General features: G+C 35.8%; 1 protein-coding gene across 12 annotated transcripts in view; it reads left to right on the top strand.

The window, feature by feature from the left end:
- The window catches only part of COL19A1 (collagen type XIX alpha 1 chain), a 188,530-nt gene that overhangs the window by 2,051 nt on the left and 173,577 nt on the right, over positions 1 to 12,902 (top strand). For all 12 annotated transcript variants that reach the window (XM_040060807.2, XM_040060803.2, XM_040060804.2 and 9 more), the window contains 3 exons: positions 109 to 235; positions 8,518 to 8,592; positions 9,105 to 9,204. In XM_040060807.2, coding sequence (XP_039916741.1) covers positions 145 to 235; positions 8,518 to 8,592; positions 9,105 to 9,204 — 266 coding nt within the window. In that variant the 5' untranslated portion in view covers positions 109 to 144. The remainder of the gene's footprint in view (positions 1 to 108; positions 236 to 8,517; positions 8,593 to 9,104; positions 9,205 to 12,902) is intronic.

Below are 12,902 nucleotides of genomic sequence, written 5' to 3'. Positions count from 1 at the left end.
ACTAGTAACTTCTTCACAGTTAAGAAATTCTTGTTTGTAGTTTTCTGACAAGGTGAGGTGAAAAGAATAAAATGAGATTGTTCTGAATGTGCTTATTTTTTGTTTCAGATTTGTTGCTGTTTGTTCACATGTGTCCAGGGGGAGATGAAGTACATTGCATCCTGCATAGTTTGGCTTTATGTGGCAGTCTTCCTCCTTCCTGTTTCTACCTCTGTAGCTGTCGGTGAGCAGACAGGTACTTCCACTTTTCTTGCCCATCACAGACCAAAGGCATAAATCTCAGTACTGAAAATTTTCTTGTGAATAACAAGAGCACATAAAAAATAAACAATATGAACAGATAAAATTATACAAGGTTGTTTTAAACCTCTTTTCTGAAAGGAACTAAGTTTGAAGCAGTTCAAAAGCAGCCTTTCTGCTTCCTGTGCTTGTAAGATTTGTGTTTCGAAGTAATTGTAGTTCCTAGGAGTTTCTTTTCATACTTTTCTTTTCCTACCATTCAAAACAAGATTATAAATCAGAGTTTGCAAAACTTTTGCGAACAAATTCATGTGGCATTATTAGAGCAGACCAGTTATCACATTGACCTAAACAATGTAATGTTCATGTTAGCCACACCTATACTTAATCCCTAGACTGGGTCATATGTTTCACACATAGTGAAAAAAACCCCTTTTTCCTAAGAAGTCGCAGGAAACAAATAGAAAGATTTCAACTTAAAAGCTGTTACCCGTCTTCTGCAAATTTTCTCATATTTTCTGTTTTCTTCTTTTTCTTACTTTCCACATGTTATCTAGTGCTCTCACAAAGTCTACATTAGCTCTCCAGAATGTGGTAAATTCTGTCTTAAAGACGCATCCTATGTGCTTGTCAAATATGGAACATCAGTTTTCTAGAATTACTCAGCCTCAGCAAGTACTTATTATAATTTTTGTTAAAATTATAATTTATTATAATTTTCCTATAATTATTAGCAAGGGGAGTATGTTTATTGCTATTTAAATTGAGTTGGATTTTTCTCAAAAATAAAATTAGGTCCTAGTAATGCTGTTCCTTTCCAGAAATCTTATGAAAGATAATAGAAACTACATACACACAACAACTTTGAATCTCAGTAACTACTTGTAACTCAGGCCCAAGAAATTTAGAACTCCATGACTAGGAAAATAATCCTTTTACTACCCCTGGAAACTATAAGTCGTAATAATGAATAAATAATAAGTGTAATGTGTGGGCTCTGAGGTAATAATAATGCATTGTGAAGAGCCAGAATTTAAGTCAAAGTCTTTTTCCCCTTACATTTTTAGGGTGGTGAGGCTAAGTGCTCTGCTGATGAATTATTCTTAACTCCTCTGAGAGAGCAAGCCTACATTGTAGCTGTGAAATCACTCTGTCTGAAAGAAGAAAAATAGGTTTTATTCTGTCATTTCTAGGTGCTAGGTTGCAGAAAGGAAGTTTTTAAAGTGCTAAAATGGTGCAAGTACAGAAGTTTCCCTAGCGATATAGATTGAAAAATGTTAAAACAAAATTCTAGGAAGCATTGTCTCTTTTCTTTTATTTTTTTTTTTCCTAAATGAAATGATGTCTTAGTAAAAGTTGTGCCAGCCACAGAAAATGTAGCAGATACACTGAACTGCGAATAAATGGCGTATCTGAGATGTGCATTCTGTTAGAAGTTTGTAGCTAAGCAGCCAGCAGTGAAGTTGCAGTTTTCCTTAGACTGATTGCCACAAATGGATCAAATATGGGTCCAATTGAACTGCTAGAAAGAAAAGGAGAGATTGAATCTCTCCTGAGAATAACTGAGGGTGTGCACCTGAAAGATGCTTCTTCAGTTTGTGGTGGTACAAGCAGATGGTGAGGAATAACAAGTTGATAGCTGCCAGCTTGAGCAGCTCTGCCAACAGCAGGTGTGTGACTTAAACCAAGTTAAACTCCAGTTAATAACAGGAAAGAGACTCTACAATAGTTTGCTGATATGGTTACCATCCAAAAAAGAAATGCAAGTTAAAGACCAGAAAGCAGGAGTTGGGAAAGAATGGACCCAGTGGCAGAGCAGCGGTAGAAGTGGTACACATCTTTCTGCCAAACTTTGGTTAATCTGTTCTGTTCTGCTGAACCGAGTCCTCTGTGTTGCAAAGTTTTCTTGTTCCAGTGCTTTCTTCATGAAGAGAGTAATATTTAAAGATTTTTTTTTTTGTTTTTTATATCTTTGTTTCAGTCACTCTTTCTTTGGCCTTTGTTCCCTCCCATGTACAAGTTCTGTTTAAATCAGCATCTGTCTTTCAATATCTGCCTGGATGATCTTTTTAGTTTCCTTCCTTCAACAGCATATGCATAGCATTTATTTCTGGGCTAAAACGGAAGCTTTTCCAGCAAGCACGTTTAGGTCAGATCTGAGATTATTATATGTTATATTTACATCTTGAAATTTCTCACCTAATCTACTTGAATCTAAAGTAATGTCCTTAGTTACATGGAAAAGGCAGTGAGAGGAAGAAGTGTGTTAGGGGAAGGACTGACTTGTGTGCATATGTAGGGGAGAGCTTTCTGAGCAGGCATGCTGAATATACTTTGTGACTTATTCATTGGGCCAATATTGTAATAAATAAATACCAGTATTGAAGAGTCAGAGGCTGAGAGAGTATACTGGATCTTCTTGGAGCAGTCCTCCTTACGTTCTGAGGGTGCCAGTAAGCATTAGATTCACATAGAGGATTTCTTTCAGTTCTCATGGTTTGGTATGCTTAGTGTTCATTAGAAGGAAGAACTTGCTTCTCATGATGGAGTATAGCAAATCTGAGGGGAGGGAGTTCAGGAGTTTGCCACAGGCGTATTTTTGATCTGACTGCAAGCATAGTTTCTTCATGTTGTCAACTTGTTATTATTGGAAATATTTGGGTTTTGAGTGTGGATGTAAGATCTTTCTGTAGTGACACGAGAAGTTCTAATTTGATCATTCCTGAATGCCTTATAATAAGAATATTAATATTCTGTCTCATTTCCAGATCATTGCTTCTTTTTTGACTTTCTTTCACAATTACTGTTTTTCAAAGTCACTTGCTAAACCATGAAAAATGTAGTATAAACAAAGTCTTGGGACTATCAGGCATGGTAAATTTTCCTTGTCTTTTGACACGGAGTGTGTTGTGAAAAGTATGGGCTATGGATCATGATTTTAGATAGGCACTTTAACCCAAATACAGTGAGTGATTTCAAGCATGCAAATCAGTTCAGCTTTTTGGTTTTAATGTTTTAGTACAGCTAGATACTTCTCCAAATCTAACTCTCACATACAATGTATTCATATTCCTGATATTCTCTTCCAACCTAGCTTTGAATGTTTCCAGGGATGGGGCATCTACCACCTCTCTGGGCTACCTGTTCCAGTGTTTCATCATTATTGTAAAGTCTAGTCTAAATCTAACCTCTTTTATTTAAAACTATTACCCCTTGTCCTGTCACAACAGGTCTTGGTAAAAAGTCTGTACCCATCTTTCTTACAGGCCCACTGGCTGGAAGGCTGAAGTAAGGTCTCCATGGAGGCCTTCCTTTGCCCCTGTTCCAGCGGGTCCACGTCTTTCTTGTGCTGGGGCCCTGGAGTTGGATGCAGTAGTCAACGTGGGGGAGTTCTCATGAGAACTGATGGGCAGGATCACCTCTCTTGATCTGCTGGTCATACTTCTTTAGATGTAACCCAGGATATGATTGGCTTTCTGGGCTGTGAGCACACACTGTCAACTGATATCCAGCTTTTTATCCATCAGTACTCTCAAAGCCTTCTTGTCAGGGCTGCTCTCAATTCCTTCAACCCTCAGCCTGTTTTGATACTGACTGGACCTGACCCAGGTCCAATACCTCATGAGGTTATTGAACCATGAGCCCAATTCTCAAGCTTGTCTCGCTCCCTCTGGATGACCTCCTGTCCTTCAGGTGTGCCAAGTACACCACTCAGCTTGGTGTCATCTGCAAATGTACTGAGGGTGCACTCAATCCCTTCATCTGTATCATTAATTAATTAAATAACATTGGTCTCAAATGTGATACCACTTATCACTGATTTCCATCTGGACATTGAGGAGTTGACCACTCCCCTCTGGATGTGACTGTCTAACCAAATCTTCACCGTCCAAGCAGCCCACACATCAAATCCCAGCCTCTACAATTCAGAGATATTGTGGGGACCACATCAAAGGCCTTTCAAAATCCAGATGACATCCATAGCTCTTTCCTTGTCCGCTGATTGTACACTCCATTGTACAATGCCATGGAGTTAGTCAGGTAAGACTTGCCCTTGGTGAAGTGCTGGTTGTGTCAAGTATTATGAAGTTCTGCTTTTCACTACTTACTCTTCTTCATGGGAGAATATAGTTCTTTGGGGGCCTAGCAAGGGCATCCTAATTTTTGAACTCTGTTGCTTAGATTTCTTGTTTCTGCCTGCCAATGCTCTTGTGTTACTTCATAACTATCTACATCGTCACCAGACTTGAAGTTGAGTTCTTTACTGTATCATGTTCCCTTCATTCTTCCCACCCTTTTCTTAATTAACATATACATTGTAATGTAATATAATCTTTACAGAGTAAAATAACAAATAAAAATTTTGTTACTTTAAAAAAAAATACTAAAAAACTCACAGCTTATTTCCTGGTGCCTGTATATTTGAGGATACAGATATGTAGGAGATCTGAATTCTTGAAATTTTTCAAATATTCTTGAATATTTGAAAGCAAGCCAGCTGGATCTGTTTATCTTCAGTATGAACACATTTGAGGTGGACTCACTGGATATCGTTGCTGATATTTGCTAGTGTGTGGCTAGTTCTGAAGAGTCTGCCTATGTCTGTGTGTTTATGAAACCTGATCCAGTAATAGTATGAGAAAAATCTTGGGTAATGTAGGTTTCTGCCAGAAACTTGTGTTGACATAGGATGCAGGTATACATTAGGTTGGGCTTTGCTGTTTGGCCACATCCATTGGTGTGGCCATGATTAGTGATGGAAACTTCAGTGCCTTTGCAATGTGTGTGTCAGTGGTGGTAGATAGCAGCTAAAAACGTGACCTGAACATGAAGTTTAATTGTAAAGTAACACATAGGTAGTTGTGAAGTGAATCTAGCCATTACTGGTTACGCTAATTTGGAGAAACCAAAACTGCCCATTGGAAGTTACAGTTCCCACTCAGGAAGTGCTCACAAGAGGTATCTGTAGGAGGGAGACTGGAACACACACCACAGTCCCTTCTGTCCTCGTTTGCATGGAATGGAAAGCTGAGCATGGTGCCTAGATGGAAGTTGCAGTGTGCTTCAACAGGTGTCCTGATCATTCCAGGAATTAGGAATGCACCGTTGCATGTTGTAACAGATACGTCTAGATGCAATGCCTTTTTTTTTTTTCTTTTTTTTTTTTTTTTTTTAATAATAATGCCATCAGAAAACCAACAAAAAATTCTTACTAATCTTAGTGGTAAAAGAAAAGACAATGATCTGTGATATACCTGCTTGGTCTGCATAAATTAATATTTTCATGATTATTGGATTGATTTTATATTAATAAGCTCATAGCTAGAACTCATTGATTTATAAAGATTCAGGCCAAATTTTTTGTATGGATAGGTAAACTCATTAATTTACAGATAAGTTAATTTGACCATTGATATCACTTGTTTAATATGAAATTTTTAGTTCAATCCACACAGATGTAGTTTTATCATGTGCAGAGCTATCTAGTTTATAAATGTACGCTTGTTCTTCTTACTATTTTATGAATTTAATAGTAATGAATTTTAACAGGCCAGGTAGGTTCATGGTTTCCCACTGGATTAGCAGTAAGGGTTTATCGTGTTTATTTTCTTTCCTGAATATCTTCATGTAGACCTTGTTGTTCAGCTGCCCACATGTTGAACAGGCAAATTGCCTGTTTTGTCTCAGGCTAAAGAAAATTTTAGGATCTGCTAGCAGTACTAAAAATCATGGAAGAGGTTAACTATACAAGCTGTAACTGCAGAAAGAATATTCATCACTCTGTAGTAATGCAAGTTGTCAGTCTTGGCATGGAGAGGATTTGGTCTTGTTACTTGAGAGTTTTCCCTTAGCTCTCTGGTGAAAGGAATAGCGCTGGACTAAAAGAATGCATCAACAGCATGCAATAGAGGATTCACCATAACTCTTTCAGTTCTTCTGGGGATGTGGAATACAAACAAATAACTAACCCTCAAATGGCCAGTCGGTGCTGTGACTGTTATGCCCCTGATAAAAATAGGTCCACGGTCCAGTCTGTGGCATGTGAGGAATCATTGCTATCATCTGGATAGCACAAAAATTAAGGTTTGAGTCTTTATTTGGACTTGGAAGGAAGTGGCTGTGGGGAATAGGCTTGAACTTTCTAGTCTTTCACTGCTCAACACTCATGTAAGTTAATGCTGGGGGAAAAAAAAAAAAAAAAAAAGCATGCTTGTGTCTCAGGTTCCCTAAAGCTTACATCAGTTTAGGGTAAAATCAGAAATAAGTATTCGCTGTCTGCCCTTACAAGTACTGTCTAGAATTTAACAAAAAAGAGAAATCTGGCTTGAAATTTATTGAATATTTTTGAAAAAAAACCTTTGAAGACATGTAGATTTAAGAAAAACGTCTGTCCACGTGTGTCTGGTATTCTTTTGTAACTTAAATGGCCATAAATGGCTTCCTTTACACCAGCTTATTTCTTAGGGCTATAGTTATGTAAATGTACCTTAACAACATTGTTTTAGAGTGGCTTTATATAGAAATCTATAGTTTAATAATCTGTATTTGATTGAAGGCTGAGGTTTGTAAACTAAAGGGTATCTAAGGTGAGCCTGTTTCTGTCCCATGCTGTGTGTGTATATATCAACTGGTGTATTGAAATTGCTATGTTACTGTGTAATTCCAGTGAATGCTTTTCTCACTGTATAAAACTTCCTGCTAACCAAGAATGATGAAAGATTTCACTTCAGAGCTTTCAACATGAATATTCTTTACAGTTTGACATCTTTTCTGGGGAAAGGAAATTTACAGAGTTTTTCATGCATATATTTTATCTCATTTTTCATGAAACTCTATCTGTACAGGGAAAAACATGCTTATCCACGTATTTACAGATCTGTATAAGGGAAAGAAAAAATTTATTCTCTTAGAGCCTCAGAAGTAAACTAATCTATCTGTGATGTTACTTATAGTAATCAATTGTTAGTTGTAAAGGTAATTTTACACATGAAGCACATAGAATTTAATGAATCTTACAAAAAACAAAACCAACAACACCAAATAAAGGTGTTTCTCCCAGTCTATTCTTTAAATAGTTGACATAGCTTTCATTAACCATATTATGAGGAAGGTGTTTTTATGTCTGAATTATATGATATAGTTTCACTTTTACTAGTTTTTTTCAATTAGCCATTCTTAATCCAGATCAAATACTGAAATGTATTTAATAGCTTTTAAGAGTTTTGAAGGATAATATGCTTTCTACATAGCTACAGAATGAATGACAAATTTCACATGCTTTAGGGTTACAAATATAGCTATTTTTAATACCAATATTTGGTCTGGATGCTCTTACAAAACATTTAAATTTAGATGATTTCCAGGTTAATGGTACAGCATTCCTTACTTTTTCATTGAACTAATGCTTCAGAAAGTGCCTTGACCTTCACTGTTTGGCAACTTCAGATACGTCTTGGACATCTTTTTAGTTGCATCCGCTCACAAAGCTCTGTGCTTGATAAGTTGACAGGCCAAATATCATAACTTGTCATCTTTGATTTGCTTTTTTTTTTTAGGATTTAGCAGGGCTATTTGCAAAACTCGTTAAATAGTGAGCCTTATTTTTGACCTCTGCACAAAAGTGACATTTTTCTGTTTTTCCTACGGGCATTCCTATATATCTATTTTAAAAGAGCATAAGGGACTTACTGTACGTAAGAAGTAATAATCATTATTTTGCATACTAACACTACAGTGTCTTACCTAATGGTTCAGTTAGATTTAACCTCAGTTTACCGTGTTCCAAATTGCAGAGTGTTCTGTTTGCTTACCAAAATACTTTGGTTCAGACTTACTCTTCTACGTAATTTTCAAGCTTTTTTTTCCCAAAATATAATACTGATTCATATTCATGAATGGGGAAAATATTTGTTAGTAATACAGTGAGAAATACAAAAAGAACTTGGAAGAGATATTACTGCCTTATAGTGTTGTAAATGGAAACAATATGATAAGAATTTAATGGTTTTCTTCTGGCTATATTGTTTATATGAACTTTAACCACAGGCAGATGAATTAAAATGTGATACAAATTCTATCTGCTTATATTATTGGAAGAGTAGTATAAAATCTGCTCTTGTTTAGATTTTGTAATTTGGTTTGTTGCTGATTTTCATATCCTAAAGAAACAAAAATAAAAATTCCTGTCAATATTACCATAACTGCCATGATAGCTTGTTCAATTCCTGTTAGTTTGATAGCATTTTACAATAGATACTAAACTGTGTTCTCTTAAAGGTGCTGTGTGTCCTTTAATGAAAACAGTTACCCGTCATCTCAAACAAATCAACAGAGACAGTCGTGGTGTATCAGGTAAATGACCAAGCTAGTATGGATATCTATATTAATTAGCTCGTAATGATGACTGGATGTAATCATAGTCTGACTGAACTTGGCTTTAAAATTGAAAGGTTAGGACAGAATGCTATCCCCAAAGCATGAAAAGCTGCTGCTGCTCTGAGGAAGGTGACATTAAAATCAGAACAAGTTTTTCCTCAAAAGTATTGGTTCAAGTTCATCAGCCACATTAATTTCCATGTTTTTTTGCAGTCATCCTGCCGTCTTATCAATTAAGATGATAAAAGGAACTAGCAAATTCATTTTTCAGGTTTCAAAGTCATCTACCAAGTGAATTTTGCATGAATAGTCTTAATAAAATGAATATTAAAAGTTTCTGTGACTTCAAGTTCTGCTTTTCAAAATAACTTGTCAGTCTGTATTCTGGAAATGCTAATATGCTTGTGTTCAAGTGTGCTAAAAAATGATTATTTACTTATGGTTTTTAAATTCCATTAAATTGTATCATATTGTGTTCTATTTTACAGGGTTTGATCTAGCAGAAAGCTTTTCTTTAAGGCAAACATCTTGCGGTGAGGAAAAGATCTGTTTTAAACTGGGCAGTGCACCTCTCATTAGAGATACAAGGTAAGATGCTCCTTTCATGCTTAGCTTTGAAGATAGAGCTCAGACTCAATGCTACTAATTAACATTCCAAAGAATGCCAGAGAAACCAATACAACCGTTTGTAGAATTTTTCAGTTTTTTTCTGTGGGGAAGCATTTTGATTTTGGTGTTCTTGCCTTCTGGAATCTGAGACTATGTAGGTAGTAAGTTAATTGTGAATAGCACTGTTAATACGTTAATATTTATAAAACAAAGGAAACAAATAACATCCATGGTATGACAGGAAGTATTATACTAATCTCCCTTAGTGGAGTTGTCTGTCCTCTCTCTCACTATTGCTGGTAAGATTAGAAAGAGAGAGTATCCCCATTTCCTTGAATGCTGTTTTTTTATTTGCCTGATAGTCACATTTTGCTTTTGAGCAGCAACAGAATAGTGTTGCTACACTCAGTGTAGGGGAGAAAGTAGGCAGAATCCTATTCTGGCACAGAGTGGGATGAAAAGCAGAGACCTCATGAAAAATCAAAAAGGACAGTGAAAGGGTAAGGCACAATTGGATGGGATGGATTTAAGTTTGCATAGGGACAAGGAAATGTCAAGAAGCAGTTAGGAATGCAGTTTCAAGTTCCCTGTGCTCAGTGGAGAGAGAGGATCATCTCAGAGCTTCTTGGTTCAGATGTGCTCTGAGTCATGAGACTGTGGTTTCTGTACAGCGTGTTCCTGGGATGACGAGGGAAGCAACTGTATTCCCATATCTTCAGGTTGGGTATTTTCTGTTGCAAGTGGTCTGGCTCCAACTTGCCTAGTAAAAAACCACACCTGGTCCTTGGACTTCCCCTTTGCTTGGATCCTGGGCATAGCACAGAGGGACTGTGGGCAGCATGAGGCCAGGGGGAAGGAAGAAAAGAGTTGGAGGCACCCAGACACTGAAAGTGAGAGGAGCATGACTATAGAAAGATTTTATCTAGCAAGGTAGATTATTTAGGTTCTCTAAGTTTTTCTGATATATTAGATACTGTTAGTGCAAATTTTTTTGTTTGTGTAATTCTGCAAAGTTAAACTAATTACTATCTTTAAAACAATACGCTAGCTATTGAAGGAGAATTCAATAGACAAAATTACTTGACAAGAAGACTGCTCTTCATCTATTAGGATCTTTCCAGTATTACCCAGATTGTCTGTAGAAGAGAAACAGAAGATAGGAGGTCCCATCCATAAATATCTTTAGTAAAAATATTTTTAGAGATTTTTAGTAAGAAAACTTTCCTTTAAAAATGATATTTTTTTCCTTTTTTTACAGGTTTGTTTTTTTTTTTTTTCCAATTTGTGGGAGTTTGAGGGAAACATGAGATTACAGAAGGGTAGAAAATCAAGGCAATAACAAAAACTGTGAAGCAATTTTCCTTTGGGAATAAGAAACTAAGTAGTGCTAAGAAATGCATCTTTTACAGTGACATTATTTTGAAACAGTAAGAAAATCAGAGCCAAAAATAGAGCAGAGAGAAGCTAGAAATTGCAAAAGGGTAATTATTTCAAATTTATATTACTTTGAGGTAAAATTCTTGATTCAAATTATTGATTTCTAAGAATATCTGAGTGATTTTAGAAGTGGTCTGAAAGGTCTTGTTGAAGTTAAAAAACATAAAGCGTTTTTCTTGGCTTTATTTAGTAGGCCTGAATACTAATGTCTGTTTTTTCTTCTTCTGAAAACAGTTTATTAGTGAAGGCAATGAAAATGGGGAATTCACTCCATGGCTGATAGCTGTGACCTAACAAAGTCCTAATGATTTGCAAAGAAAGTCACAATGGTTGTTTTGTTTGTCTTTTCTCTTCTTCTTTTTTTTTTTTTTTTTTTTCACTATATAGTTTTTCCCATATTTTATCTCATCAGCTTTTTGAAGAGAGTTTTGAAGAGAGCTTTTTGAAATGGCTAGTTTTTCTTTATAGTCAGTGTAACTTGGCCAGGGGCTAAAGAATTTCAGTTAGGGGTAAACCTGGAAGGGATGTGACTTGGCTTTCATGGTCTCTTGGTTCTCACATTCCTCACTGTCCCTGTTATTTTCTTCTGCATATCCTCATTAAAGAAAAAAACTAAGGAGAAAATCTTTCTGGTTTCCCCTAAAAATATGCATCTCTAATAGATGAAAAATTTATCTGGATGAAGTGACTAAGATGATGATGAATAAAATGCGTATCAGTGCTAATATATGAATAAAGTCAGGCAGAAAAATGAATATAGTTAGGCAGAAAATTAATATCGTGTTATTGATGTTAATAAGGTACAAGATAAGATTTTCAGTCAGCTTGCCGTGCGAATGAGTATTAGCTCATACATATATTGTCCTGAACAATAAAAGGATTAAAAGCATTTTCAATAACATTCAAGCATTTCAGAATTTCTGTTAAATCCTTGTTCTTTATGGCAATAATCTTGCTTATCCTTTATTAACATTTCTTTATAGAAATGCATGTCATTAAAAGATTAATTTTATTCTTAATTATTTCAGGTTTTTGAATATAAAATTGCTTTCTGATATTGCGATAACACTTTGGACAAATAGTTTTTAAAAATTTTGTTTGAAGTGTTTTACTTTTTAAACTCTTCTCAGGTTTTAGGATTTTTTTTTTTTTTTTTTAAATAAGGGCAGATGGCAGTCAGGAACACCAAGTCAGGTTTTGGGTTTTTACATGCTAGGGTTACAATAAAGGATAGTCAGAAACTTGGGTATCTGTCATCATAACCTTATAATTTACTATCTCAGTTACCCATGTACAATATCTTTTAATTAGTTGTTTTTATTTAAACCTACTTCTCTTACATTATGTCAGGTTGTGTGGTTCAAGACCCCTTGTTTTATTAGATGGCTTTAGGGATCATTCTGTCTCAGAAAATATTTTAGTAGACGTGGTGTGCAGTAAGCAGCAGAACAGTGTTTGTTATCCATCCTGCAGGAAATTGAGAGTATCTGATTAAGCTGACTAGCAAGTATCAAGTAACTTGGCACATCTCCTCTTGCATTTCATTCATTCAGTTGTAGTGTGGGTAATAGAAAGCTATGCTGTGCCATTTTTCTTCTGTGATGCCATTTTGGTTTTTTTCAATGGACCTGGAGTAGTGTTTCACCTATTTATATGTTGTAAATAATTTACAATGCACTGTCAGCTTGGGAAATTGATTACGTTTATTTATGTTGGACTTCAGCTGTAGGTCTTTATCTCTTTCTGTGATGCGGTTCTGTATATATTTTTCTTGTGATAGCAGATAGATAGCTCTTCTTATGCGTTATGTAAATGAGTGTAAAATATTAATATAATGCCAGTAACACTTTCCTGATTAAAACTGTGAATTGCTTATTGAAGCTCTTTGTGGATTTTAACAGATGTTATTCCTGAGGAAAGAAGGGTAACTGAGCTTTTGAATCGTAAAGAAACTCATAGTAAAGTACTGTTAGGCAGACAGTCTTATTATATAGTCATAATCACACCACAGAAACATAGAATAATAGTAACTATATAATGGTTTTGTTCTATCTCAGCAAATACCTTATAGCATCATATTTCTTCTCCAGACTTTAACAGGTACTGCCCACGCGGTGTATTCCAGTGTGGCACAGAGTTTGCTGGCAAAGGAGAACAGGGCTTTGTGCTGGTAGCCTTCCTTTAGACCTGCCAGAATTATTCAGTACTTCTAGACATGAAGCCTTTTAGGCTAATCTTTG

This window comes from Hirundo rustica, chromosome 3 (genome assembly GCF_015227805.2).
Source record: "Hirundo rustica isolate bHirRus1 chromosome 3, bHirRus1.pri.v3, whole genome shotgun sequence".
Lineage (NCBI taxonomy): Eukaryota > Metazoa > Chordata > Aves > Passeriformes > Hirundinidae > Hirundo > Hirundo rustica.
The sequence above is the reverse complement of the archived record's forward strand: the minus strand, read 5'-3'. Positions and strand labels throughout refer to the sequence as shown.